At 47.8% G+C, this 24,996-nt stretch overlaps 9 protein-coding genes and 1 pseudogene across 10 annotated transcripts; 4 read left to right on the top strand and 6 right to left on the bottom strand.

The window, feature by feature from the left end:
• Positions 1 to 662: 662 nt before the first annotated feature.
• On the top strand, positions 663 to 2,148 carry M431DRAFT_89676 (hypothetical protein; the record flags this gene model as incomplete). The annotated part of the gene is made up of 4 exons (XM_024924048.1): positions 663 to 930; positions 998 to 1,079; positions 1,140 to 1,297; positions 1,361 to 2,148. 4 exons carry the CDS (start codon positions 663 to 665, stop codon positions 2,146 to 2,148), a joined length of 1,296 nt encoding a protein of 431 aa, XP_024772391.1.
• Positions 2,149 to 2,606: 458 nt separating this feature from the next.
• On the bottom strand, positions 2,607 to 5,362 carry M431DRAFT_7228 (hypothetical protein; the record flags this gene model as incomplete). The annotated part of the gene is made up of 3 exons (XM_024922007.1): positions 2,607 to 4,411; positions 4,468 to 5,142; positions 5,209 to 5,362. The coding sequence occupies 3 exons, from the start codon at positions 5,360 to 5,362 to the stop codon at positions 2,607 to 2,609; spliced, it is 2,634 nt and encodes an 877-aa protein (XP_024772390.1).
• Positions 5,363 to 6,488: 1,126 nt separating this feature from the next.
• Positions 6,489 to 6,737, top strand: M431DRAFT_90013 (hypothetical protein; the record flags this gene model as incomplete). The annotated part of the gene is made up of 1 exon (XM_024924098.1): positions 6,489 to 6,737. The coding sequence occupies one exon, from the start codon at positions 6,489 to 6,491 to the stop codon at positions 6,735 to 6,737; it is 249 nt and encodes an 82-aa protein (XP_024772389.1).
• An 851-nt stretch (positions 6,738 to 7,588) lies between these two features.
• M431DRAFT_89990 (hypothetical protein) lies at positions 7,589 to 8,401 on the top strand (the record flags this gene model as incomplete). Its single annotated transcript, XM_024924095.1, has 1 exon — positions 7,589 to 8,401. The coding sequence occupies one exon, from the start codon at positions 7,589 to 7,591 to the stop codon at positions 8,399 to 8,401; it is 813 nt and encodes a 270-aa protein (XP_024772388.1).
• Positions 8,402 to 9,130: 729 nt separating this feature from the next.
• M431DRAFT_469992 lies at positions 9,131 to 10,291 on the bottom strand (annotated as a pseudogene; the record flags this gene model as incomplete). Its single annotated transcript has 2 exons — positions 9,131 to 10,165; positions 10,251 to 10,291. Coding segments are annotated over 2 exons (925 nt in total), but the record flags the coding sequence as incomplete, so codon positions are not given.
• A 1,268-nt stretch (positions 10,292 to 11,559) lies between these two features.
• M431DRAFT_509980 (hypothetical protein) lies at positions 11,560 to 14,544 on the bottom strand. Its single transcript, XM_024919392.1, has 20 exons — positions 14,476 to 14,544; positions 14,190 to 14,246; positions 14,097 to 14,119; positions 13,855 to 13,893; positions 13,759 to 13,795; positions 13,649 to 13,698; positions 13,500 to 13,591; positions 13,384 to 13,442; positions 13,088 to 13,325; positions 13,002 to 13,030; positions 12,883 to 12,911; positions 12,685 to 12,807; positions 12,597 to 12,633; positions 12,508 to 12,542; positions 12,356 to 12,389; positions 12,262 to 12,297; positions 12,134 to 12,202; positions 11,939 to 12,079; positions 11,857 to 11,883; positions 11,560 to 11,799 (listed from the first exon to the last, which is right to left on the bottom strand). The coding sequence occupies exons 1-20, from the start codon at positions 14,488 to 14,490 to the stop codon at positions 11,746 to 11,748; spliced, it is 1,224 nt and encodes a 407-aa protein (XP_024772387.1). The 5' UTR covers positions 14,491 to 14,544; the 3' UTR covers positions 11,560 to 11,745.
• Positions 14,545 to 14,828: 284 nt separating this feature from the next.
• M431DRAFT_532430 (hypothetical protein) lies at positions 14,829 to 16,617 on the bottom strand (the record flags this gene model as incomplete). The annotated part of the gene is made up of 4 exons (XM_024920861.1): positions 15,662 to 16,617; positions 15,461 to 15,589; positions 15,278 to 15,378; positions 14,829 to 15,249 (listed from the first exon to the last, which is right to left on the bottom strand). The coding sequence occupies exons 1-4, from the start codon at positions 16,562 to 16,564 to the stop codon at positions 14,829 to 14,831; spliced, it is 1,554 nt and encodes a 517-aa protein (XP_024772386.1). The 5' UTR covers positions 16,565 to 16,617.
• Positions 16,618 to 17,207: 590 nt separating this feature from the next.
• Positions 17,208 to 18,399, top strand: M431DRAFT_483836 (hypothetical protein; the record flags this gene model as incomplete). The annotated part of the gene is made up of 2 exons (XM_024916155.1): positions 17,208 to 17,805; positions 17,873 to 18,399. The coding sequence occupies 2 exons, from the start codon at positions 17,208 to 17,210 to the stop codon at positions 18,397 to 18,399; spliced, it is 1,125 nt and encodes a 374-aa protein (XP_024772385.1).
• Positions 18,400 to 18,515: 116 nt separating this feature from the next.
• On the bottom strand, positions 18,516 to 19,148 carry M431DRAFT_497027 (hypothetical protein; the record flags this gene model as incomplete). The annotated part of the gene is made up of 1 exon (XM_024917550.1): positions 18,516 to 19,148. The coding sequence occupies one exon, from the start codon at positions 19,146 to 19,148 to the stop codon at positions 18,516 to 18,518; it is 633 nt and encodes a 210-aa protein (XP_024772384.1).
• A 419-nt stretch (positions 19,149 to 19,567) lies between these two features.
• On the bottom strand, positions 19,568 to 22,033 carry M431DRAFT_18223 (hypothetical protein; the record flags this gene model as incomplete). The annotated part of the gene is made up of 2 exons (XM_024913140.1): positions 19,568 to 20,373; positions 21,109 to 22,033. The coding sequence occupies 2 exons, from the start codon at positions 22,031 to 22,033 to the stop codon at positions 19,745 to 19,747; spliced, it is 1,554 nt and encodes a 517-aa protein (XP_024772383.1). The 3' UTR covers positions 19,568 to 19,744.
• Positions 22,034 to 24,996: the final 2,963 nt, after the last annotated feature.

Here is a 24,996-nt window from a genome sequence, read left to right as displayed (position 1 = left end):
AGCATCCAGCCGGTGTGAGGTGACTCGAGATTTGCTGGTTATGGAGGGTGCAAGGCCCCTAAACTGAGGCTAGTTGGATAGCCCTGCCGGCTCTCACCATGATCAGGACAAGACGGGACAGGACAGGACAGGACAGGACAGGACAGGACGGGATGGAGGAGGAGATGAGCGGCGGCGAACATGGGCGGGCGAACCGGACGTCCATCCACTCTGGGGTGGAGAATGTGAAAGCTCTCTCTTTGGGGATGGCAATGGCCTGCGATGCGACTCTGCATCTTCATCACATCTCGCAACCAACAGCTTCCAGCTACAGCTAGGCCCCCCTTGTTTTGTTCTTGGCTTCACCAGCGAGCACGACGCCTGCTCGTACAGCACGCTACAGCACGACCATTATAACAACCTCGACTGGCCCTCTCCGCGATTCTCCCGCCCCGAGCCAAGGACCGTCTCTCGTTTTCGTGAACAGCTTCAAACTCAGCATTGCCGTCCTTCAGGCGTGGCATGTAGCACAGGCCGGTCCTGTGTTTCTCCCGAAGCTTCCTTCGCCCCAATCCAATCCCTCCCTACATTCGCTACCACAGACACCAAAAAAAGAAGACAAAAGGCCACCCTCCCACACAGAGCAAAGACGGTCAAGCGAGGCTTTCGCCCAAAAAAAAGCCATGTTACGCCTCCTAACGAGTTTCGCAGCTGCCGGCGTGGTGCTGCCCGCGGCCGAGGCCATTCTGGTTGCGCCAGACTCGCCGTGCTCGACCAACTGCGGCAATGTTCTGGATTCGACGGCGCCCGATGACCTGGTGTGCACGCCGGGCCAGTACACCGGCGGCTACAACAACAATGCTGGCACCGTGTTTCAAGGCTGTGTCCAGTGCGAGCTGGAGAGCGGATATGTAACAAAGAACAACTATTCCGACAACGAGGCGGCCTTGTGTATGTGTTTCATCTCACCTAAGCCATGTATGTTATTGCATCAAAAGTTCTAACCATTTGACCCTAGATAACCTCCGGTATGCTGTATCATACTGCGTCTTCAACGAGCCGTCGCATTATGACTTTGTTAACAATCCATGTGTTACGAGGTAAATGCCACACCACACCGTCCTTGGCCTTGCGTCTCATGACTAACACGTTGGCTTTAGCAAAGCTTGTGGTGTCTTTGCCAACGCTATTGCGTATCAAAATCTGTCAGTCACGTATGACGACTATGGATACTGCGATACATGGCCTACCGGCGACTCTGTCGACTTTCACGGATGTATAGAGTGTCTTCAGGTCTCTAACAACTATCTGGCAAACTGTATGATGCACTCTCATGTCCCAACTCAGTGAAGACCGTGGCACTTGCTAACGTGGTGTATAGTTGTTACGGTTCTTCAAGCTGGATGTGAGCAAAAGCCGATGGATGGTCTAACTCTGGGCCTTCAGGGCAACATCTTCTCGAGTGACGTCGTCAACATCACTGAGCCTACACCAACAGCCAAGGTAGACCCTGCCTGGTTCGATCATGGTCCGCTGGGTTTGGGCGGAAAAGTTGGCGTCGCCGTGGCGGGATTCATTCTACTATTGACCCTCGCCGGTGTATTCATCGTCTGCAGAGGCAGAAGACGGAGAAAGGCGTTCCTCAGGAAATTGCAGACCAACATGCCACCGATGAAGTCTAACCCAGGAGGATGGCCATCTGTGTCTACGAACCCGCACGATTCGAACGAAACTCCAATCAGCCAGCGACCTCTGCGGAACTGGGATGACTCTCCCATGACTGGCAATACGGAAAAGACCTTCCCCCGATACTTCTCACCTTATTCATCTCAATTCAACAGTCCGATTAGCGCGACTGAGGTCAACCATATGCCGTGGCCAGAACCCGCCCATGGATCTCCTCAATCTCCTCGAGAGATTGGACTCGCGCTTGGCTCTGCCATTGATATTAACAATGCAAGCCATGAGAGATGGGTCTCGTCGCCAGACGACAAGGGCAAGATGAAGGAGGAGGCATACGAAATGCAGTATGTTGACAGTGCCGGAAGCGGAATCGTTGCAAACAAACAGCCGATTCACGTTGAGGCTCCGATCCTGGCCCATCCCGGCTATGGGAGAAACTCTGATAGCCCGCCGAGGCAATACGATGTGAACGGGAATGCGGTATAAAGGAGACATGTATGCAAACTAATGCTCACGAATTATGAAGTATGTCAAGTGTTGCTGGGTCTGATGCGGGGTTCTCCCTCTTTTTGTTTCTGTATGGTGTTTTGGTGTGCTTTATACATATATATATACCTCTTTTGTTGATGCTGTAGCAAAGGAGCGCAGTTTATTGGGATTGGGGGCATGGAAGGGGTTTGGGAGGACTGGATGCTGGGGATACCCGAACACACCTTGATGGTGTAAGTCTTTCAGAATAAATTTGCTACAATTTTGATTGAGGATTCTTGCGTTTGAATGAGGTCCGTAATAAGTAGAGTGCCTGAGAGGTGGTTAATGTTATATGGATGCACATATCATAATGCATATGATATATTTGGTACTAGAGGCAGGTCGTCACAGAGACTGAATAATACGCTGCGCGTAAAAGACAACTTGCAATGCTAAATTTGTTGCTCTCATATCTAACCGAGGGTTACTTCAATCTCCTCACGCTCCATTTTCTCCCATACCGTCTTAAGAACTCTTCCAATGCCCCTCCGGTATGCAACGCCTTTATCCCAGCCGATCCAAAGGATAAAATAGAACTCATAACAGAAATCACTGCGATCGGACAATCTTTCCCCTGGAAAGATTGCTCGCCGAGCCATTGCGCGCTCAGGAAAATAAACGTCAAAAGCTGGATTAAGAACCCGTCCCTCGGCAATCGCAATTACTTCACATCTCTCACCAGACTTTTGAGGGAAGCGTTGGTCTAATCGATCGTCAAATAATACCCCAGCCCAGGCTCCGTCGCTGAGACAAAGGTTGAATGTGCCATAAAATTTGCGATATGATTTATTGGGCTCTTCGAACTTGTTTGATTTGATCAGCCACCCTCGATTTGCGAAACATCTCAGTAACGGGCCGTATTCATCTTTCGGAAAACTTGCTTCGGCACTCTCAGAAAATGGAAAAGGGTACCGGTATTGTATGCCTGGAGACAAGGTGTGTGAATACTTATCTCCATATCCATCCTCACTATCTCCATATCCATCCTCATTATCTCCATATCCATCCTCATTGTCTCGTCTAGTCCAGCCTGGAGGCATCGAGGCATGGTTATTGAAGTGTTGATACTCGATTAGCTTTAATGCTTCTCCCTGAGGGTTGGTTTTCCACCATTGAACTCGGGGTTTTAGCTCATAAATACTCTCAAACGAGGTATCTTTGTAAAAGTCTTGTGCAAAAATGTCCCAGACACTTGTCCCGATTGAACCCTTCGTACGCACCCATGACCAACTTGGAAGTTTCAACTTCTTTGTCTTTCTGAGCCGAAGAGAAGTTGACTTTCTACAGTCTGGTTCCCATAGCAGAGAAGCATCGAAAAATAGCTCTGGCAGACCGTAGTGAAATCCCGAATGAAAAGATTGGTTTAACACTGTCGTCACACCAGCAAAAGCGTCGAGAATATCATCGTCAAATGACAGACGCTTCTGACTATATTCACGGACCACGTCAATGTAGTGGACAATGTCAGGCCAACTTGGAACATTGCAAATGAAAGATGTCCGGTCAACAGAATGGGAAGTCCAGCGGCCTGTTTCACCGTGAGGGTCCAACCACCATTCACAGCTTGTGTGTTTTTGACAGTGGAAGCTAACGATTGACGTAAAAACAAGAAGCCGTCGTGATAGGTAGGATTCCTGAAATGTCCATCCGCGAGTCGACCATCTCTTGCGTTGGCAATATATGGCAGAGTCAAAATTATAACTAAGTTGAAGTGATAATGCGTGACCAGGGAATCGCATTTCGCCAAAGAGGGTATCCCGAGGCTCACCGTCAAGAAACTTGGGCATTTGAGTCAGCATCCAGAGTGGTAGTGCCGAGACGTATTCCCAGTCGAGCACGGCTGTGACTTCGCCTTGTTCGTTGACTAGAATGTTGTTGAGATTGAGATCATGGTGTTGGAGAGCTGACGACTCTGATGTGGTCAAGTCTGGGGGGGAAACCTTGGGAAGGAGAGCTAGGAGGGTTTGTGCTACTGGCAGGATGTCCTCGGCATCTTCTATGTCGTCTTCATCCTCAGACTTTTCTAGAACCAAAGTTTGGTGCCGTATGATGATGGTCAATATGGCGTTTAGCCAGTCGTAACTCGAGCGAAATGGTCCCCTTGGAATGTCGTATGTAAGATGATCGCCCATGAAGAACTCAGTGGACACGAGGCGCCCAGGCGCGGCTGTGGATTGTGACGCCTTAGAGTTGACTTGGAGGTCTATTTCCGGCGAATCTAGCACCCCTGGCTTAGCTTATCTTAAACAGCCGCCCAGACAAGTCGTGCATAACGCTGCAAATCTTCAGTAGGTATAATGAAATCTCCCTCTTGTGGGCCTGGATCTCTCAGAAAGAGCAGCCGGAACGAAAGCACCAAGTCGCTTCTAGCGACTTGATATGAACCAGTAGCCGGATCCCGTGTGATGGTGATACTTTGCTGTAACACAGGCTGACTGGCGCCAAACGTTGCTGCCCTTCTAGTCGTTGTAGCGCCAGGGCGGGTCGCAGCTTCTTCCTCCCATCTCTCGATAAGAATCTGTTGAAGACGGTGGTCAAACTTGGCAAGCAGGACAATCTTGACCTGATGGTCTGATGCGGAAAACCACCATCTCATGTCATCTCGTAGGGCATGCAAGGATTCGGAATCCCCTGCCTCGATGACCAGGGTTGGCCAGGCATATTTATCGTGGCGTACTGACATTGGGCCACCACTTGAGTCGCCTTCACCACCGTCGCCTCCAGGGTGACCTTGTGGACGCAAGGTCGTACTCATGATTGGTTTCCAGATATCTTGCGCTATTGGCCCGATCTTGAATAAGAAAGCCACGTAGAGGTTTATGTGGAGTGCTTCATGTAGGGCAGTAGGTATTGTGATGATTAAAAGTCTCCTGTCGGCATGATAACGTCGCAGGCGGAAACCGCGACGTTCTGGACGGCTGATTTGCTCAAAATCGGCAGGAGAAACATCTGATAACGAGTAGTTAGTATAGAATATCCTGGGGATGTAATTGCCGTTAGATGGTAAATACTTACTTTGGACAATGAGGAAATCGCCTGGAACCTGCCTAATCACCTTGTGGAGCTCTTTGACGTTTGTATATGTGATTGTCGGCGACTGCTCCTCCCCCTGCGAAGCCAGCGACACCGACGTAGGAGAAGTAGAAACCGACAGGTCTGGCGATGCCATGGTGTTTAAATTCCCGCGTGAGAGAAGACTTGGTGATTGAGGGTTTTGCTTGGCAGTGCTGAAACTTGGAGGCTTCGCTGATGGAATGCTTCAAGGGCCTGAGTCAGCATCGACACAGGAAACTCGGTGGTGGATGGTTTGGTGATCCGAGTGGGGCGTAGAAGCTACTGTACAGTAGAGGACCCCCCCGGTCCGATGACCTTTATATAGTCGCATCACGTGACTTATTAACAGAACCCAGGAGCTGCTGACAGCCGTTATTCACGTACGGAGTACTCGGTGGGTATAACTGGAAAAGTGTACCTAGTGGGGCCCTACAGATATCTATAACAAAAGAGAAAACCACAAAAAGAGAAAGAAAAACCATCCTGCGTCGGTCGCGGCATGCTGGAAGGAATTAATCGAGTAGAGATGTCGGGTCTGAATCTTTGTCGTCTTGTTCCCCGGCAATCACGTCGTGCTTCTTTCACTCTGCGATATCCGCTCGGGTTGAAGCTCTGAAGATTAATCTAGCCAATAACAGACCCCCAATACTCGAGATAGAAGCCACTCGGATTCCAAGCTATGGTTGCAGCGACGGTCCATGCGTTACTCTCGCCGCTGCGAACCAACGTGTCGCCAACTGGAGCCCATCTTTGTATTTTGAGGCCAATCGGTCACAACATCTCCAATCACTGCCTATTTCCGAACCTTTGGTCATGAATGAATGGGAAGCATGATGGAAGGATTATGAAATTGAAGTTGAAAAGAAGGAGAGGGATTCCATGTGCGTATCAAGTATCTGAGTTGTTGGGTATCTCATTTTCAACCAATGGGCGCTTGATTCCCGAGAGTCAAAGCCCATTGGCTCGGAGGGTTACATCCATGCATGCATGCTTACTGCACCACCACCACCACCAACTTATATCAACACCATTCCCGCATCACTAGTCTAATCAACGAAGTATATAAAAAAGAAGACAAAAAGACAAAAGAAATCAGCATACAACAACCGGTGTTCGCTGATGGTCACCCACTCAACTACTAATCTGTCTCTCATTAGCTTGACTCTGGGAGAGCGGACGGGATCCCGTATTTTCTAATGGATGTGGTCGTATGTACTTGACCTCCACTAACTCGGCCTCAAATGCCTGCTTGCAAAACAACAACACAAGCTTCGCAAGATTTGCAAAAAAGAAAAACATACAACAGCCGGTGTTCGCTGATGGTCACCCACTCAACTACTAATCTGCCGGTTAGAGGCTTGTCTATGGGGGAGCAGACGGGACCCCGAATTCTCCTCTACCTATGGTCGTATGTGATAGAGTCTAGAGCTGAATCGAATTATAAGCCGGTGTTCACTGATGGTCACCTACTAACTCAGCTATCAATCTGATGCCTGCTAAGGCATTCATAGGGGCAAGCAAAGCTGCTGCAGCAATCAAGGTCTTCCCGTTCGATCAAGATCTTCCGATTGTTATTGCCTTAGGTAACTGGATCGCTGGATTTTAGTTCTAGAAATGTCACCTTCTGGCGGCTTGTATGCAGCGCTTTATTCTTGCGTCACCAGGCTTTCTTATATAATAAATTCGGGCAAAGTATTATATAATAGCCTGCGATTGTTGTAAGTAAAAGAAATACATAGCTTTTCCAAAACTCACAAACGCTACAAAAGCAATTTCGCTATACCAACTTTGACCTTAGAAAAACACAATAACTGAGAGTCTTTAGTACCTACAAACAGTAACCAAAGGCTAATTGTAAACCTAAATATATTTTAACTTTCCTAGCGCTTGGAGAGTTAATCAATTATTTATAAAAGCAGAGCTAGAAGCAGCTCTTCACTCCGGTTGAGCCTTCGCAAGAACTGCTTCGCAGCTTGGCTTGACTACATGTAATCTATTATATACCGGTTTGGCTATCTTTACATGATAGCAGCGCCTGTATCCCAAGCTTTCAAAGTACTGGATCCCATCGTTTTCCTCACTTGTCGCTTGAGCTTGTGCGCTCCATCCACTTTGCTCAGCCCAGAGAATTTTGTCCCTTCTTCCAGTGTGATTGGGCATCCACGGGCGCCATCACTCTAAGAGGACGTGCGAAGTCTCACACTACTCTCACCAAAGAATACCAACGATGTCATCTTTCGACTCGGAGACGCAGATATGCGAGGTTCCGATCTATCAACCCGGACCAACAATGATAAAAGACGGATTACAAGCTGTTCTCGATGTCATCGGGACATCTGAGATGGAATCTGAATATAGAGATTCTGTTCTTGTCGCCATCGACTTTGAGAATACGGCCAACTTTGACAAATCGACAAATCTTCCTATAAATGACGTTCAAGTTGGACTAGCCATTCTAGATCCTACACATCTCAGTTCTTCAACTTCCTCGGAACATCTAATATCAACCTATAATTTTGTTGCTGGGTCAGCAGCATACTGCCGAAAAGCTGGATTGAAGTTCTTATTCGGAAAGCCCGTGGTCATTGGTCATCATCAAATGCTAACCAGTATAATGCAATGCATTCCACTGGGTCGCAAGATTCTTCTCGTAGGCCACGATATTCGACATGAGATACGAATCTTAAGGCGGTTGAAGTTTGATTTTTCACACTTTGAAATCACTGGCTCCCTTGACACATTCAGAATAGCTCCGCAAGTTCTTCCCTACTTTTCTCTTTCTCTTGGGGAGCTTCTCACTGAACTTCAATGTCCGCATAATTGGCTGCATAATGGCGGTAATGACGCACATTTCACCTTGCGGGCCTTGCTCTTATTAGCTGAGCGCAGTTGCCCTGGCGATGTGGGGATAAACAGCAACTTGAGCCGCGCAGTAGCGGCTGCAAGATTACCGATCCCTCACATCTCGCCTGGTGAAACTGAAATGATTGCTCAAGAACAATTGACTGCTGCTAGAAAAAGAGAAAAGAAAAGAATCAAGCGAATTAAAAATACGCGGAAGTATCAGTCGAAATCTTGGGGCCCTGAAATAATTGAACAGATCCGGGCTGAAAGAGCTGCCAAAAAACTCAATAACGAGAAATATGGATCTTGATCAATGTCTTTGGTAGCACAATTTATACAACGCCCTAGGATGTAGGTTGTTCAATCTGTATATTAGTTGCTGTTCTGCTTAGCTTCACAGCCCTGCCACCAAGGTTTAAACACTCGCCTTTCAAATTTTGCTAGAATATTACTACCACTTTGAACTACAAGACAACCAACTCAGAGATCCCAGGCGTTAGTGCCCTCTTATATTATTCTCCTTGTTTTTGTGCTGGCTGCTATAACCCTAAGCTGCCTAGGCTTTGGCCTCGTTGAGGACAAGAAGGTACCAAGGCCTTGAAATAGCTTCACTTCAAGTATGAAATAATTCCCCAGCGGATCATAGTATGAGATGAAAGGAGCTGTAACTTTGAAACAGAAATTGGACGGCTTAATCTGGGTTGATAAGTGTATCCTGGGTAAATGTTGCTTATTTTTGAATGTGCAGGAAGAAAAAAGAAACCAAAAACCAATAGCCCAATCCACAACCCAATCCATAATATTCCAAGTATTACAAAAAAAAAGAGAAAATGAGAAAAAGACAAAGAAAACCCCCCCGGTATCTTGGTACGTTGACCAAATACCTATGTAAACAGATCATCCGACAACTGGGTTGTATCATCCGAAGAACCATCAAATATTAACCAAGAAGCATAGACACAGACTTTTCACACTCAAGATGACAAGCGTACACATACCGTAACACTGGCCGTACATAGTACATGATCGGTAGTACTAGTGGACCCCTTAGGCGAAAAAAGAACAAAGGAAATTGCCCGTTCGTTTCCGAATTGTATCCATCCCTGTAACATCCAGTGGCAACCACTCAAAATAATGTCATCTTTTGCACAATTCCCCTCTTTCACCATCCATTCTTACATGGGAGTCATTCAGTTCTTTGGTCGACCCGCCCGACCCCGTCCACAGTCACTGATATGTTGTACGATCCTTGAGACTGCATCTGGCGTACTGCTGTCAACGTTATGCCCGCAATAGCAGAGAAAATGTATAATATTGTCGCAGGGCTTCTTGCGTTGGAGATGATTACGAAACTTATCCTTACGGAGTAGTTTCTGGCAGCGACACCGAATAGCCGATAACTGATGGGGCTTTGCGCTTTCAAGATGCCGGCGAAAGTCTTTCTTCAGTCCAAAGTCAACATTACAAGCCCTGCAGTAGAACCGTCTTCCTCGTCGGTGTTTCAGCTCAATATGATCGATAAGTTGGCATAAGCCGACAAAAGTATCGTGGCAGAAATCGCAGGCATAGAAGAAGGGTAAGTCGGCGAGCGACGTATGGGTTGAGGTTGCGGGCGATGCGGAACTCGGACTTTCTGCGATTCGTGGACCTGGGCCTGGATCTTCGGAGGCTATTGATGTATCTGCTTCAGGCGGAGTTATAGTTCGGTTTGTGAAATTGAATGAATAGCCAGTAGGAATCGATGGCTCTGAGAGTAAGTCACCATCACTAACAGCAGGGGTAATATCGCGATCGGCGGCAGCAAGCGATTGTTCGCACATGCCCCTCCCTAGTTCGGAGGCCCCAAAATGCTTGTTAGATCCAGTTGTGTCTATCAAGTCAAGATACCATATAAGATTGTGTTCATCGACGTCTACGCGCTCTATGTGGTGATCGTCATGGTGCCCCTGTATGTTCGGTGCGCCGGGAAGTCCGGCGCAAGGACAAACAGGAAGAAAGTATCGTAAGGATAATAATAGGAATTTCCATGCATCATGGGTATGAGGTAAGAGGATATTGACCAATGTGAGAGAACCTAGTAAGACTCGAGATCAGTCAAACGAAACGTCCATGGTAAAAAGTGCCACCGGTAAGTTGGGGTGCATTAGATGAGGACTCACCAATGTAGCTCCCGCGATGGGTGAGCCCCAAGGTGCCCAGCAGGCCGGTGATGAGTAGAAAAGAAACAAAAGTTGAGAAGTGAACGGTACCTAGTTATATATCAGTTGCGTCTCATCAGCTGAGGCGCTTGAAAGAGGGCCGGTTTGCTGATTCGCTGCCTTGCAGCTCGGCGCTGGGATGAGGGCCTTTTACCTGATTGGTCAACTTCTACAAGCCCGTCTCTGTGTATTGATCCTCATGTTTTTTACATTCCGTTTGTTAGGCTGAGTTGGGCAAAGATAGTTCTATATTAAGAGGTTAAGTGTAACGCATGGTGGCCTGGATTAGTTACTCAACTTTGTGCGCTGGTTGCATAAGGAGTCAGCCGGTTGGACGAGGGCCGTTAATCTGAGTGGCTAGTCAACGAGCAGAAGAGGTGTTCATCTCTTCCTCTGTACTCACCATTTTGACACTTCAGGCCAATTAAGAACGGGACAAATATAAGGTAGTGGCATTTCCTGAGCATCGGATCCAAGGGCCTATTCTTTGATTGGCGGGTAAGAGTTGGAACATGTACATCCATGTTAGGTAATTACAGTTGCAGAATAATGTACCTAAGTAATTGTTTCAGGCAATCTAACATTTTCTCTGCCTTTCCAGTAAAAAAAATGGCCCTCGTTCGATGGCAGCACGAAAAATGATATGACGCCTAGAGTTTTGCCTGCAAAGTTCAAGTTCTAATGCGCTACTAAAGATCCAAGAGCAATTATATAAAGCTGGTTCTGGCATAGATTTAATGGCTATGATATCTTTTGTGAAAAATTATTGATATACAGAAACCCTTCAATTTTCCTTCATATATCTAGACATATAAGTCATTGCAAAAACCCATTTCTTTTAACCTTGCCTTAGCATCTGCACAAACAGATTTAACTTAAAATCTTTGAAGATGACTCAGAACCTGGGCACTGAGAAGATTGGTATGTTCAATCGCGTTCTTATCTTATAGTTCTCCTAGACTTATGTACATCACAGCTTCGCAGCAACAATCGGCTCAAGTCTCAAATGACTACCAGCTTCAGAGATGGCTATCACAGCCAGGGAATGAAGATCCATGGGTACCAAGGGAATGCATAACAGGTTTGGGTCAACGCGTAGACTCCAGGACCAGCAGAGTCAAGGGCAATAAAGGAGGCACGTCAAGCAACTGTGCTACGCAGGGGTCTACTTCGAAGTCTGGCAAAAATAATTGAGACGGAGTGGTTACTGTATACCTGGTGCGAGATTGTATCTCTACCAAGAAAACAAAAACACTCCGTATGGGTCTAATTGCGAAGCATGTTATTTATTAGAAAAGCTGGTTTTTATTTAACATATCTTGCGAACCTGGCATATCTGATTTAGGACTTCTAGAATGCTCTTCTAGCTTTGCTTATATTATGTTTTTTCGGCAACACCTCGTATACACTCCTGCTTTTTACACTTATCAAATATGGGCTGTTGTAGGCAGCCTTTCTAAAATCGGGTGATCATAGCCTCGCGGTCCGGGCCGGTACCAACCCACTTGATCTACGCACTGTCAGTATACATCTTCACAGGTTAAGTCATCTTAAATGAGAAGTATACCTTGACTCCAACGAATTCCTCAATATACTAGTCAAAAATGTTAGTGAGATGAAAAATTCTAGGTGAATATGGCATTGCTAACCAGGATGTAGTCTTGAGCCTCCTTGGGAAGCTCCTCGAAGGTCTTCACGTTGGTAGTCGACTTGTTCCAGCCGGGCATCTCGTGATAGATGACCTTGGCACGGTCGAGAACGTCCAATGATGCGGGATACGAATCGAGTTTCTGCAAAAGGTTAGCATATGCCATTTCCATCCTAAAAAGTGTTCAAAATCTCACCTCGCCGGTCTCAGGGTCTTCGTAGGCAATGGCGATCTTGATTGTCGGGAAGGTGTCCAAGACATCAAGCTAAGAATCGAGTTAGTATATGCTCCTCTAGTTAAGAATTAAGAAACGCAGTATCTTACTTTGGTGAGATTGAGCGCCGTGTAGTGGTTGACGTCCTAGTGTATGTTAGATATCCGTTATAGGGTTTCCCCAAAGTGAATAGACGATATATACCGTGGTGTATTTGACGACGACGAGATCTACAAGACTCTAGTCAATAATGGGCTCTAGGTATCATGGGATTAAGATAGAGAGAGCACATACCAAGCCTGTTTCAGTTAGTCGAGACTATTCATCACAAATTCTTAAGACAATTGAATGCTTACCAGCCGCAGCGACGTCTTCGGCCAGTTGAAGTACCCTAAGACCTGTCAGCAGCGTTCATGTCAACTAGAGGGAAGATGTTTAGCCTCACCCATTCTCGGCCTCGTTCCTGGAATTTTTCGCCGATCCTGTCGTAATGGTTAGCTCTCTTCGCATGCTAAGAATGAGAAATGCCGTACTCTCCGAGATCCTCAGTCTTGAACGCGCCAGAGCCCACACGAGTGGTGTAAGCCTTGACCACGCCAATGACCTCGCCTATCTTCCTGATATCAAGAGCAAGGCCAGTTACCATGCCACCGATGCTATTCCAAGTCAGTATTAAACATTAACTATTAGAGTGGATGAGGGACATCTGTCGCCTCTAGAATGTTACGAACCCGGTAGAACTGCTGGTCACATATGGGTACTAGACAAAGTCAACAAATACCCGCCCAAAGTTACACGCCTTCTCATAAAGAGCGGCAAGAGTTGGACCGCTCCAATTAACTTGACTTACTGATCCCCAATCAAGATCCAGCATAAGAGCTAAAAAGGTCAGGACGTCTGAATTAGGGTAATGGTATGAGAGGTTTTCTGGCCTACCATTTGCTCCCTCGCAAAGGATCTTGGTGTTCTTCTCCTGTGCCTCCTTCATGAAAGCAATGGCGTCAACGGTGTATTTGCGAAGCTTGGGCCGATATGTCTTGAATCGGTTGATTTCTTCCTCAACATCGTACTTGAGCAGATCGCCATATCGCTTCTGGTAGCCCGATGCAAGTCTTCGGAGCTTCGACTCAAAAAGCTCCTCGTTGAAGACCTCTGCGAGTCTGATACCGCTTCGCTACATCTGGTTCAGTAAAGCTGCCCACTCAATCGTATCGTTCGGACTAGATCCTTACTGCCGCTTTCGTGCTGTAAGCAGGGCCAATTCCGCGGCCTGTCGTTCCAACCTTGCGGTCTGAGGGGTAGGAGTCAGCATATATAACTGACCCGTGCTCATGATATAGCTAATCACCTCCAAGTTCGATTTCTTCCAAGCCGTCGACGGCAACGTGGAGGTCCAGATCAATGTGGACTCTGTCGCTGATGAAGATTCGATCGTGGACGCTAGTATATGGTTAGTATGGTCTCTGACAATTGAGAGAATGACTAGACATATAATACTTTGAAAGTCCCTTTTGCTCGAGCTCTTCTAGCTCCTTGAAGAACGAAGGCTATTCGACGCATTAGTCAAGTCCTTGACTGTGCATGGAGTAGTGTTGGGGGGTAAGAACAATGTGAGCCACCACGGCAGAACCAATAAGGTTTCGACTTTGAGAAGCATGATTAGCAATATGTCCGCTGTAAATCACCAAATCATGAATGCATACCAGTTGGGGTTGACGAGGCCGGAAGGCAGCAGGTGGAAGCTAGAAGCTATAATGAGTATTTGCGCCGTAAAGAAATGTCTGCTGGTTGCGCATACCTGTACGACACGCCATTGGCACTATTGAAGCTGTGGTCAGCAACCCAGGATCAAAGAAGATATTAAGAGTAATTTCCTCTTACACAATGGAGTCTTTTTGAATATTATTCATGATTAGTTATAATATTTAACCTTGCAAAGGTATACTCACGGCCAGCATTATGACCGCCCTAGATCTCGTCTCAGCTTGTATTCATGTTTCAAACGTCTTATATAGGTCGGTCGAGAGAAAAGGCTCACCGCAGCTCGCGCGCAAAGTTGCGCCTCGGGGGCAAGGATGTCGGTCAATTTTCCTTTCTGTCGAGTCGCCATTGCCATTAGTAGTCGCATAGGAATAGTAGGAATTTGTAAGTGGTCGTACGCCTTCGTCGCCTGTAGAGTCGCAATCATGTTAGCACAGTCCAACCAATGGCAGTCGCATGGAGACACAGAAAAAAAGAGGCAACGAACCCCATTGGGCGCCCAGCTTTGGAGAACTTGATGTCAGCTCGTATTGCGCATAATGTGCCAAGTTTCAGCAGCTTACAATGATCGTAGCCATGGCTGGTTCGGATTCTGTTTGCAGATTTCGCTGGTTTGAAAGATCCAAGATTTCAATTGACGCAGATGCTGAAGCGGCCATTTGAGTCACTGCAGCTTTCTTTTTAGTGGCGCCTTATCTTATCGCACCGCCGTGGCTGCAAAGCCCCGCCAACAAACTTGAATGATCGCCTCCGATCCCGCGAGCGCGGCCCCGCCATTTAATATTTTCAATGACAGCACGTGTATTGCCTATTATTATTAGAGGTGTTGATGTATGTAAGATGTCGTATTATCATTTGTAGCACGCCCTTGTGTCAATTTCTTTTCCATTAGTCTAGATTGTCCTCGCAGATTAAATCACCAGAGGGCATCCCTCTTTCTCCATTTTTGAAACGGAAGCACCATCCAGATCAGCATCCCCAACGAATCAGAGTTTCCACACCAACTGACCGCATCCGGCAACTTGCTGTACGCGTGCTCATTGTTCCAAGTGTTCCTGAAACAACCCGCGTTATCCAGCTCAAGCAGGTCTCCGACTGTTAGCACTTCGCGCGACGTCCGGCCTGAGAGGTAGAGCTTCAGTTCTCGCCTCCAGGATCTGTTAGTGCGGGCTTCCCACAAGTCGCGCTGACTTGGTAGAGGAGTGGCCCGGAAGTTTTTGTAAGGAGGGTTGGCTTGAGCTGCGTGAGGTGGGATTAAGCCTTCGAACAGTAGCTCGACAAGGCCTAGCAATGCGACTATCCTGAATATCTCGTTAGGGCCTGAAATGGGTTTTGAGCTTGGGACTCGAGTATATGTGTGATTACCGTCTCAAAGACTCCCTTAATACCCAATGTTGTCTGTCTGATGTTTCCGTAGAGTCACATGTATCCCAGTCAATGCTCTCAGTGAGGCAAGTGAAGAGTTCCTAATTTATGCCAATGCAGCCCGTAAGTATTGTTGGACAGCAGATTGATTGTCCAAAAAGAGACTGGATAGAGCCAACATACTATCATGATTAAGAGCAGAGCATTGGCGCCATTTCGTTCCGCCGTTTCCGGGTCCTGAGCTTGCAGGAGGATATATATGATGACCGCCTGTAGGGCAGCAAGTTGGCCGTACGAGTCCAAGCTTCTATACTAGAGAAAGGTCAATCTTGTAAGTCAAAAAAGAAAATTGGTGTCAGTAAGCGTGAAGCAAGAAAATGATACCTCTTCATGCAATCTCTGTCCCTCAGAAGATATCGTCTGCCAGACGAAATCTGCGTTGGCATCTGTCCGCGAATAAAACATGTCCACCAAGCTGGCGCAAATGGCAAGCCTCTTGGGCAAGCATTGGTGTTTCCCCATCTCGCCACATTCTGGAGCAAGCCTCTCGTCTATGTAGCAAGGCGCATGGATAAACGGAGGAAGGCGGTCTCCCAAGACGAGCATCTTCGGATAGCCGGTAATTTGTCCCAGGACTATGTTGGTTAACATGCACCCTTTTAAGATTGGGCGGCTTCGCAGGGACCCTTGATTGGAGGGAGTCCGTACAGCTAGGGTGGAGGCTGTGTGATCGCACGAGGTGGTGTTGCTCTCCGAACTAGATTCACCTAAGAGAGGTGAAGGGTCCCAGTGTAAGATTGGAGCGGAATTATCAGGGGGGGCTACACAGGCAGATGCCCATGTCTCGACGCCATTTTGCTCCGAGCAATTGGACTCGGGCATCATTTGCAGGCTTAATTCGTCCTCAAGAGTGTCGAGACCAAAATTGCCAATCTCAGATTCGAGATTTTTCGGGTTCAAATGACCGGGCTCGAAACTATCGGTGACCATCCAGCTGGCACTTACACTCTCATCACTGAGTGTTACAGCCGCATCAGGTGAGACTCCATCGAAAATAGCGGGTGGGACTCCAAAACCAATTTGCTGATGTTCGAGAGCTTCAATGTCCACAACCTCCAGCCTGGGGACCTTGGAACGGCGCGAGTCCGAATATGGCGATACGTGAATATCGCGTATATCACATGCCAGATTGCGCTCAGCACAGCGTGAACATGTCGGAGCTGCCCGGTTGCATCGCAATTTCGACTGCCTGCAGTGAGTGCAAGATTTTTGGCGAGGGAACGGCATGCCTAATTGTCCGCGGATATATGTACAGTGAAGCACATTAAACACGAGCTGAATCGACCCAAGACGCAACTAAAGAAAGTCCTCGGAGTTTGGGATTGTTGAGCTTGAAGTTTCAGTTTCAGTTTATGGCAACGGATGGATTAGTAATGAGCTTGCATTCCTAATGGGATAGTTGGTCCGTGAACTCGGCATCCAAGATGCTGGCGGAGAACAGAGTCCGAGTTCCTCGGAGTTCAAGTGGAGACCAGCCGGCGGACTTTGTGGATCTATTGCAACCCCCGTGCTGCATGCAGTGTTGATGGGCCTCTGAAGAACAGTGGTATCCATGTAAAGATATAGTTTACTAATGGGATAGTTGGTCCGTAAACTCGGCATCCAAGATGCTGGCGGAGAACAGAGTCCGAGTTCCTCGGAGTTCAAGTGGAGACCAGCCGCGGACTTTGTGGATCTATTGCAACCCCCGTGCTGCATGCAGTGTTGATGGGCCTCTGAAGGACAGTGGTATCCATGTAAAGATATAGTTTCCATGTATATATATATATATATATATAACTCGAGAAACATTCGAGAAAGCTTTGAATCAAGTAATAAAAGATCACAATCCATAGTACAACTCCCAGCTTCATATAAATTCGCACTCGCAATGGCGCCTATCCGCATCTGCATCATCGGGCTCGCTGCCACCTCCAGCGCGGGTTACAAGACAGGCGAATGGGGTATCCAACACTTAAACTCTCTCAAACTCTCTCCTCACTATCAAGTTGTCGGTATTTGCAATTCCTCACTTGCCTCCTCCCAAAAGTCTATCGAGTCACACAAACTTGGCCCCGACGTCAAGGCCTATGGCTCTCTCGATGAGGTCGTTAGTGATCCTGGCATTGACATGGTCTCCATTGTCGTCGCCATTGGCAAGCATTACGAATTGTTAAAGCCTGTGCTCCAACAGAAGAAGAACGTTCTAGTGGAGTTCCCCATCGCGCCAACACTTGCTGAAGTTGAGGAGTTGGCTACTCTGGCCAGGAGTGCTGGAGTCAAGACCATCAGTGGCTCACAGGGCCGTGCTCATCCTGTATTCAGACGAATGAAGGACTTGATCAAATCCGGTGCCATCGGCGACGTGGTGTTTTCTACCCTCAACGGCCATAACTCCCTTATAGCTGCGCCCATGTGGCCAGAGTCGCAGTCAATTCTTCTGAATATCGACTCTGGTATCAGTCGCTTGCATCTAGTTGTCGGGCATAGTGAGTTTTTCTCTAATCATTATACATGAATGGCAAGTGAAAAGAATCGGTTGCTAATAACGCCTAGTCTTGGACACTCATTTGAGTATTCTCGGGGACTTCAAAGGTATCCAATCGACCTTCAAAATCCAAAACAACAAGACCAAGCTTGTGGATCACGAAGGCAAAACCATCCGAGAAGACTTTGATATCACGGCTCCAGACACAATTCTTCTCCAGGGAGTCTTGGAGACTGGTGCTGTGGCGTCAATGACAATGCGCACGTCCAAAGAACCAGTCGACAACACCGGCTTCCGATGGATCATCAGCGGGATCAAGGGAGAGCTTGAGCTGACTAGCGATCCTGGCATCTTCCACTGGGGGCCTCCAGGCCTGAAACTGAAGTTGAGAGAATTTGGGGGAGAAGCAAAGGAGATTGACTTTAACCCAAGCGAACCGGAACATTTGAGTCAGGTGTCTTATATGGGACAAAATGTAGCGAGGCTATACGAGGCGTTTGCCACGGGTGAAGAGGATGGATACGCCACCCTTGACGACGCATTGAAAGTTCACAAGGCCTTGGAAGAAGCCAAGCTTCATGCAGTTTGGGCATAACTTGTACAGAGAATCTGTATAAGCTCTTGTACTGAGACAAAAGACAAATAGCTTGATTGAGATAGACGAAATAGAGAAAATCACCAGCCCGCACTTTAAGATGAAGGCATTCTTCTTCAAAAGGCGCCGCCCTCGTAAGGCTTATCATACCGTGGCTCTCTCTCCGGACCATTGAGCTCAAGGCAGTCAATGTACGCGACCCATCCGTTGGTCGTGAACTCACCCAATTCAAACCCCTCCTGCGCCACATCGACGGTATACCCATTCACACTGAGGTAGCACCCGGATCCGCTCTCCTCATTCCAGCCCTCAGCCTTGGGCCGCCAGATGGTTCTCTTGCCCATCTTGCCCCCGTCCTTGTCCTTGACGCCCATCTCGTCCAGGTCCACCTCTGCCGTCTCCCCCTTGCCCTGGAAAATGAAGCACTTCCCGCCGCATGTCTTGCAGAAGGGCCAGTGATAGCGTCCGGCACTGCACCTGTAGTCTGCAAGCTCGGCCATGGGATCCAGTGGGGAGAGCAGCATGAAGTCCTCGGGCGCCCAGGCCAGGCGCATGTGGAAGTGGCCGGCCTTGTGACAGGCCGTGCAGTTGCAGCGGTAGAACTCCTGGTGGGAGCGGGACGGGTCGGCGGGAGGTGGCGTGTCGGCTGAGGGCGGTTTGTGAGGGAGTGTGAGGAAGACGATGTACTTGATGGAACCGCAGTGGCATGAGCCGTGGAAGGGGCGGCGTGTTGATGTCGAGTCGCTCATCTTGCAAACGTGGTGGGGGATTGTTGGCTGGTGTTGAGAGACGTTGTGAGGGACTGCTCACTGGCATTGGTAGTGAAGACAAGCTGTTATCGTGCCCGGAGAAAGACAGATTATCTACCGCTACGAAAACGGATCATCGCAATCTCTTATACCATTAATCCTGTGTCACACATCCCCTCTTTGCGGATTTGAAAAAGCCCATGTCTACAGGGTGAGCCACTGAACGCCACCATATAGATCCCCGCAGCGTCAACCGTGAACGGGGGCACCGACTGACAAAAGCTTCCCTCGTAAATTGATCGCCAGAGCTAATCTGTGCTATACTGGTAAGTAGAAACGCGTTTTTAATAACCTCGCGAATCGTTGGAATTGTTGCAAATATTGAACTTGAAATGAACAATGAATTTTATTTTCTTCCGCTGACCATGGCATTGTTGATAGAGCTTGGCCGGACCTCAAAATTCTACTGCCTATGGTCGTGCTTGGTCTTAGATTCATAATCTAATATATTTGCTGAGCCGTAAATATATCAATCAATCAGTCAATCGATCTTACATAAATTTTATTCGTAGCCTCCGTTGCGATACCGTGCGAGATCAAAGGATTAGACGACGTGCTGATGTGCGCCTGCACAAATCAAGACAACAGCGCAGGCAAGCGTCTCTGCGCAAAACCACAGGGCCGTTGGCATGAGCAAGCGCAAAACGACGAAGCTCTTCCGAGTTATCTACAGCAATGATGTTGACGCGAGGATTTTCATCATTCTCAGCCACTACCTCATGCCATGGCGGTTGATTGGTTATGAAACGATCTGCCTCTTCCAACATTGATTGACGGTCATGCAGACAGTCTTCATAGAAAAAGGTGTCTTTTAAAGCCGTTATAAGGAGACTCGGATTTCTCCTTGCTGTAAAGTTGCGGTCTTGTATGTGAACCAAGAAGTTCGCTTGGATCTCACCATAATCCTGCGTAACAACTTCCCATGAAACCTTGACGTTTCTATACAGATTCGTGGGCTGGAGAATTTCAGGATTCTGGTTATTTTCGTAGATATACCGCTTCTGATCGTCAGATACATCGGATGCTTCATTATCCGGTGACGCCACGACATTGTACACGTCTCTATCATATCTAAGGACGCCGTAAAAGTGCGACAGGCGGAGGTATCCGACTCTCTCAATACGATCAGATTCGTACGCCGAAGGATACACAACCTGACCTCGGCCTGAGGTTACGATCAGGCGTCGATCTTTGGCGTCAAAAACATGGCCCACCATGGCCCTCGCCCATTGGAGAAGATGACCGTCTTCAAATTCCCGTGGCTCCCCATTCCGAAGAACATCGCATACAGTATCTCTCAATTGCTTTGCATTATGTCGGTCGTGCCTAGGTCATACCAACAATAATTCGGGAGCTTTAAAAAGTGACAATGCAAAAATATCAACGAGGATAGTGGAAAAGTTTAAGTAGAACTCCTCCATAACACAAGGTTCGAATTCCGAGGTGGAGTTCCTGTCTCTCCCGCAACAATCGGCGCATTGGCAGTCTTGATCAATGTCATCTATACGACGTTTGACCAGAAAGTAATCTCGGATCACCAATTTAGCGTCCTGACGTATCGTGAATTTCTGAGGTATCCTGTTGCCCATTATTATGTTGCAAATTTTTCTGAGTATGCTTATATCGGGAAGGGCGGTCGGGTGATTAAATCCTGATGGATCGGAAACATAATAGTTGTTGACAAGAGGCGAATTTTGACCAAGACGCCCAAACTCTCCACAAGTCATTTTCGGTAATATTTGTGGTATAGCATATCGGAGAAGTTGACTGAGCAGCTGACGGCTAGCTACGTCTGCAAATCCATACTCGTGGAGGAGCCATTGGCCGTAAGATTCAATACAGACCATTCCATAGCAGTCGGATTTTACAGCCGGTGGGGAGTTGTAGCTGACCAACTTACTCCTATAGCGGACTAGGATTTCGGTGAACTTGTTAGACGATGAGGCTGGGATTGTGACTTTGACAAGAGAGGCAGGAGAGCCAGAGATGTGTTCGTAGGTGTGTCCACCATCTACTCGTGCGTGTAATAAGCATAAAGCCGGCGCGGTACCGAAACACCATTCCGCAAATGCCAACACCCACGCAGCACCAGCACCAAGTTTGATTTCGACCTCGGCAATCGCCCGGTACTTTACGCCCGTAACCGTCCTAAAGGCATCGACGATTCTGGCTATAGTTTCGGGAGGAGGGAGTCCTTTTAGCATAAGTCTTCGGGCACGGTCAAGTCTCTCCTGAGCCGAAGCATCCCCAGTTTCTGCCATTGGATCAAAAGCGCGTGGAAACACTTCTTGCCTTAGGTGTATCTCCCATTGCACCATTAGCTCTGCAAAGCCGCAGAATGCTGATTTTGCCTCGAGGCTCTTGAGAATGTCTGCCAATTGCTGAGTTCTTGGAATCCAAATTGTTTGTTCCTCGTGGAGCTTGGAATCGTGCATCATGGTTATGATCGCCTTGGCTCCATCAAACGGCCCTACCGAGGTGACAAGAGCCGCTGCTAGGCAAAGGAACCGCAGCCCTTTCAAGGTGCTAGCCAGGGCTTCCGCAGTGCCATCTGAGAATCCGACTGACAAAGCTGGCAGGAAGCCAACGGAAGCCGGCTGAGGAAGCTCCCGGAACAGTCTTGTTTCGGTTACTGTAAGGGTTCGACTACAGATGGCCAATACACTCCCAAATGCCTCACAAAAGGCTAACGAAAGTGGTTGGACATCGCTGAGGGTGGCTGCAGACAGGAAATCCAGAACGGCGAGGTATTGCCCATTTTCAGTCGTCAAGTCCAGGTCCCACCGCGCTTTGCTACGTATCATCAGCGGCTTGAGTCCCTCCATGTTGCAGGGAAATGACCTGGCACGGACGGACACGAAACAACACAGAGAATGAATTGAAGAAATGAGAAAAATTGCCCAGAAGATCGGCGGATTGAGGGGTTTTATAGTGATACGATACGATGAATCGACAGGGGGGCACTGCGTTGCGCATCGAGTTGAGTTTAGCTCTCTTGGTTGACAGGCACTCAACCAACAACATAAAGAACGATGTGGGGGCAAAGAGTACGAGCAAACGTAGTGTGATGCTGCCTCCATGTCCATTTTGCCGTCGGAACGTATGATCCTTCGGAGCAGATATTCTCCCGGCCCTTGAAAACTGAGAGATGGGTCCGCAAGATGGTTCGCGAATGTGAAACTCATTCTGGGAAGCTATCTTATACCGTTACGCTGTAAAAGAAAAGGCGTGAACCAAGGTGTAGTATTATTATCCGAAAAGAGGATTGTACAACTTCTTACGACGCTTAGTGCTCTATGGTTTCCGAATCCTATAAACCTAAACACACAGCTCTGCCAAACCCATTGGGTGCTCCGAGCCAGCGTGATCAACAGCTTCTTTCGGAACAAGAGAGTTCTCCAAGCACACGCACTTCGTTTACAGTCCGGGGAGGGCGTCCATGCAAACCTTTCCACCATTCTTGGAGCAACCAAAATTCTGCCAACAAATCTTGTTTGTGACCAAAGGCATAGTCTTGAGGTAAGAGTAAAGGAGTTTGTAGTTGGTTAAGTGGTATACCCATATAAGACAATCGATTCTGTCACGACGCTGACGTTGGTAGTTGTTAAAGAGTCTTACAGGGTGGGAATAGCGGGCCTATAATAGGCAAGCTCAATGATCAATTGAAGATCCTGATGGGCCCCCGAATTCCGCTCTACTCATGGTCGCATGTGGTTATCGGAGAAGTCGGATCCGTCCATCTTTCCAGAAAAGTTCTATTGTTTTAACCGTAGTATCACAAGTTATGGCATATAATGGCAAATAAACATTGCAAATGAATATTTAATGACCTTCCTCTACCGTATCCCAAACCATCTCCGTCAAAAAACCCGACAGTCGCATCATCTCTGAGCCACTGACACCCACAACAATAATTTGCTTCGTCAAGTAATACGCTACTGCTTCTTCATCAAAATACAATTCTACTCCGGTCATCTCGCAATCCTCTTCGAGCCCTTGAACTATGCCCTCTTGGAACATCCCATCCTTGCAGTGAAACAGTCTGATGATTGTATTGGCGAGGAGATATTTGCCGGGGTATCCGCAAGACCCCTACCCCAATCACCATTTCTCATCCAGGTACTGTAGAAGTTCATGGAAGATGGCTGATGCGGCAGCCGTTGGATGGGAAAAAATACCCAAGGTGCGTGGCTTCACCAAGCTCGCTTGATAACGTTGCTTTGGCACTGAAGATCGCCAAGCTCGAATGACAGAAGGCTGTAAAGGAAACTCCCATGTACCCCTTCAAGTAATGGTAGAAGTCTGACCTTGTTCTTTGGCGGGCTCATACTTGAAGAGTGCAGCAAAGTTCTTTCCTCCATTCCATATCTGCAATGTTTCAAGCTTTGGTACATGAGTAGCTGCCCTTGCTGCTGCTTGAAGTATATTTGTAACTCGTGTTGTATCTTGATCAATTCTCCAACTGCCACATTTCTGGTCTCTTCATTGAAGTGCCTATGGGCGTGGCTTCTCTTTCCTGAAGTTTTTACTCAGTCTGGCGAGACCTCCGGTAGTCCGGCACTTTCTATTCTTACAAGTGCCTTGCAGGTAAGGTACGGAGAGGGAAGGAACCTGTAGAATTAAAAGGAACGTGCAACAACCGAAGCAGTCAAAGAAATAGAAGTAGCGCCTCTGTCTCTGGTATTTAAGGTGAACATCGCCCACATCGCCTCTCTCTCTTTTCCTTTCTTCCATTCCCACAACAAATCGGCCACAACAGATCGGCCACACCGATGGCAGTCATCTTATTCTTCTTTGGCTACTAGCCACCCAACCCATTCTCAGGAATCCTGGTTCGCTCAGGGGGATGCCATTTCCTGGAGACTCAGCAGTCAGCTCAATGGGACACCCTTGTGGTCCCTCGGGAGGCGACACCTCCCGACAACTTGACGGTCATCATTGTCTCCAGGTCAGCCCAAGAAAATGAAGTCAAGCTGATCAGTGCTTGTACTGCTACCCAGCTTGGGCTAGATGAAATCCAATGGTTGGGATGTTGATACTGGCTTTCATCGTCAAATGAAACCATGCCTTTTATCTGCCATAAAAGTTGTGCCCGACATCACGACCCCTGACCATACATTTTTTGAATCTTCCTCATGTGATGTTCCTCAGTGTCCCACTATGTGTCGCTTCGTTGTGCTCAGAGGTGAATCATCATTGCGCGTGTCCCCCAGGTCTCAATTGCTTGCCATGTCGCTCTACCCCCACCCATAGAGCCTGTCGCCAACTGCAACCCATCTTTGAAGCTCGACTGCAATCGGTCACGATCCCTTCAAAACATTCCCTGTGAACAAAACTTCCCGTCACACATGGGTGAAGTACGAGGGAAGGAGATGAAAAGAAGGAACGGGGGACCAATGCCGACAGAGGAGAAGGAGGCGGTGGCTCTTTATATATTCAATCCCTGGTGGAAGCGAGAAAAAGAAACTTAAAATGAAATAAGATTAGATACAGCCACGCATCAGACTTTGTGAATTCTCTCGTAGTTTGCCATTTCATGTCGGCATCCGCATCCGCATCCTGTACCTTTGTTCGAAAAGAAAGGGAAGCAGGTCATCTGCATGCAATATCAAGGGTGTGTAAGCGGATTTGTCTACGAATAGGTACTGTACCAGTACGGAGCAGATTCCCTGTAGAACTTGACCACAAAAAATGATGTGGCTTGCACGGCCACGATAAACCGTATTCGGTTTAGTGGCCAATTGGCGCCACAATTTTGGGGACGCAAAGTTTCTGCCCCACAGAGCGA

The sequence above is a fragment of the Trichoderma harzianum genome (genome assembly GCF_003025095.1).
Source record: "Trichoderma harzianum CBS 226.95 unplaced genomic scaffold M431scaffold_9, whole genome shotgun sequence".
Lineage (NCBI taxonomy): Eukaryota > Fungi > Ascomycota > Sordariomycetes > Hypocreales > Hypocreaceae > Trichoderma > Trichoderma harzianum.
This window is presented reverse-complemented; position numbering and strand designations above follow the sequence as displayed.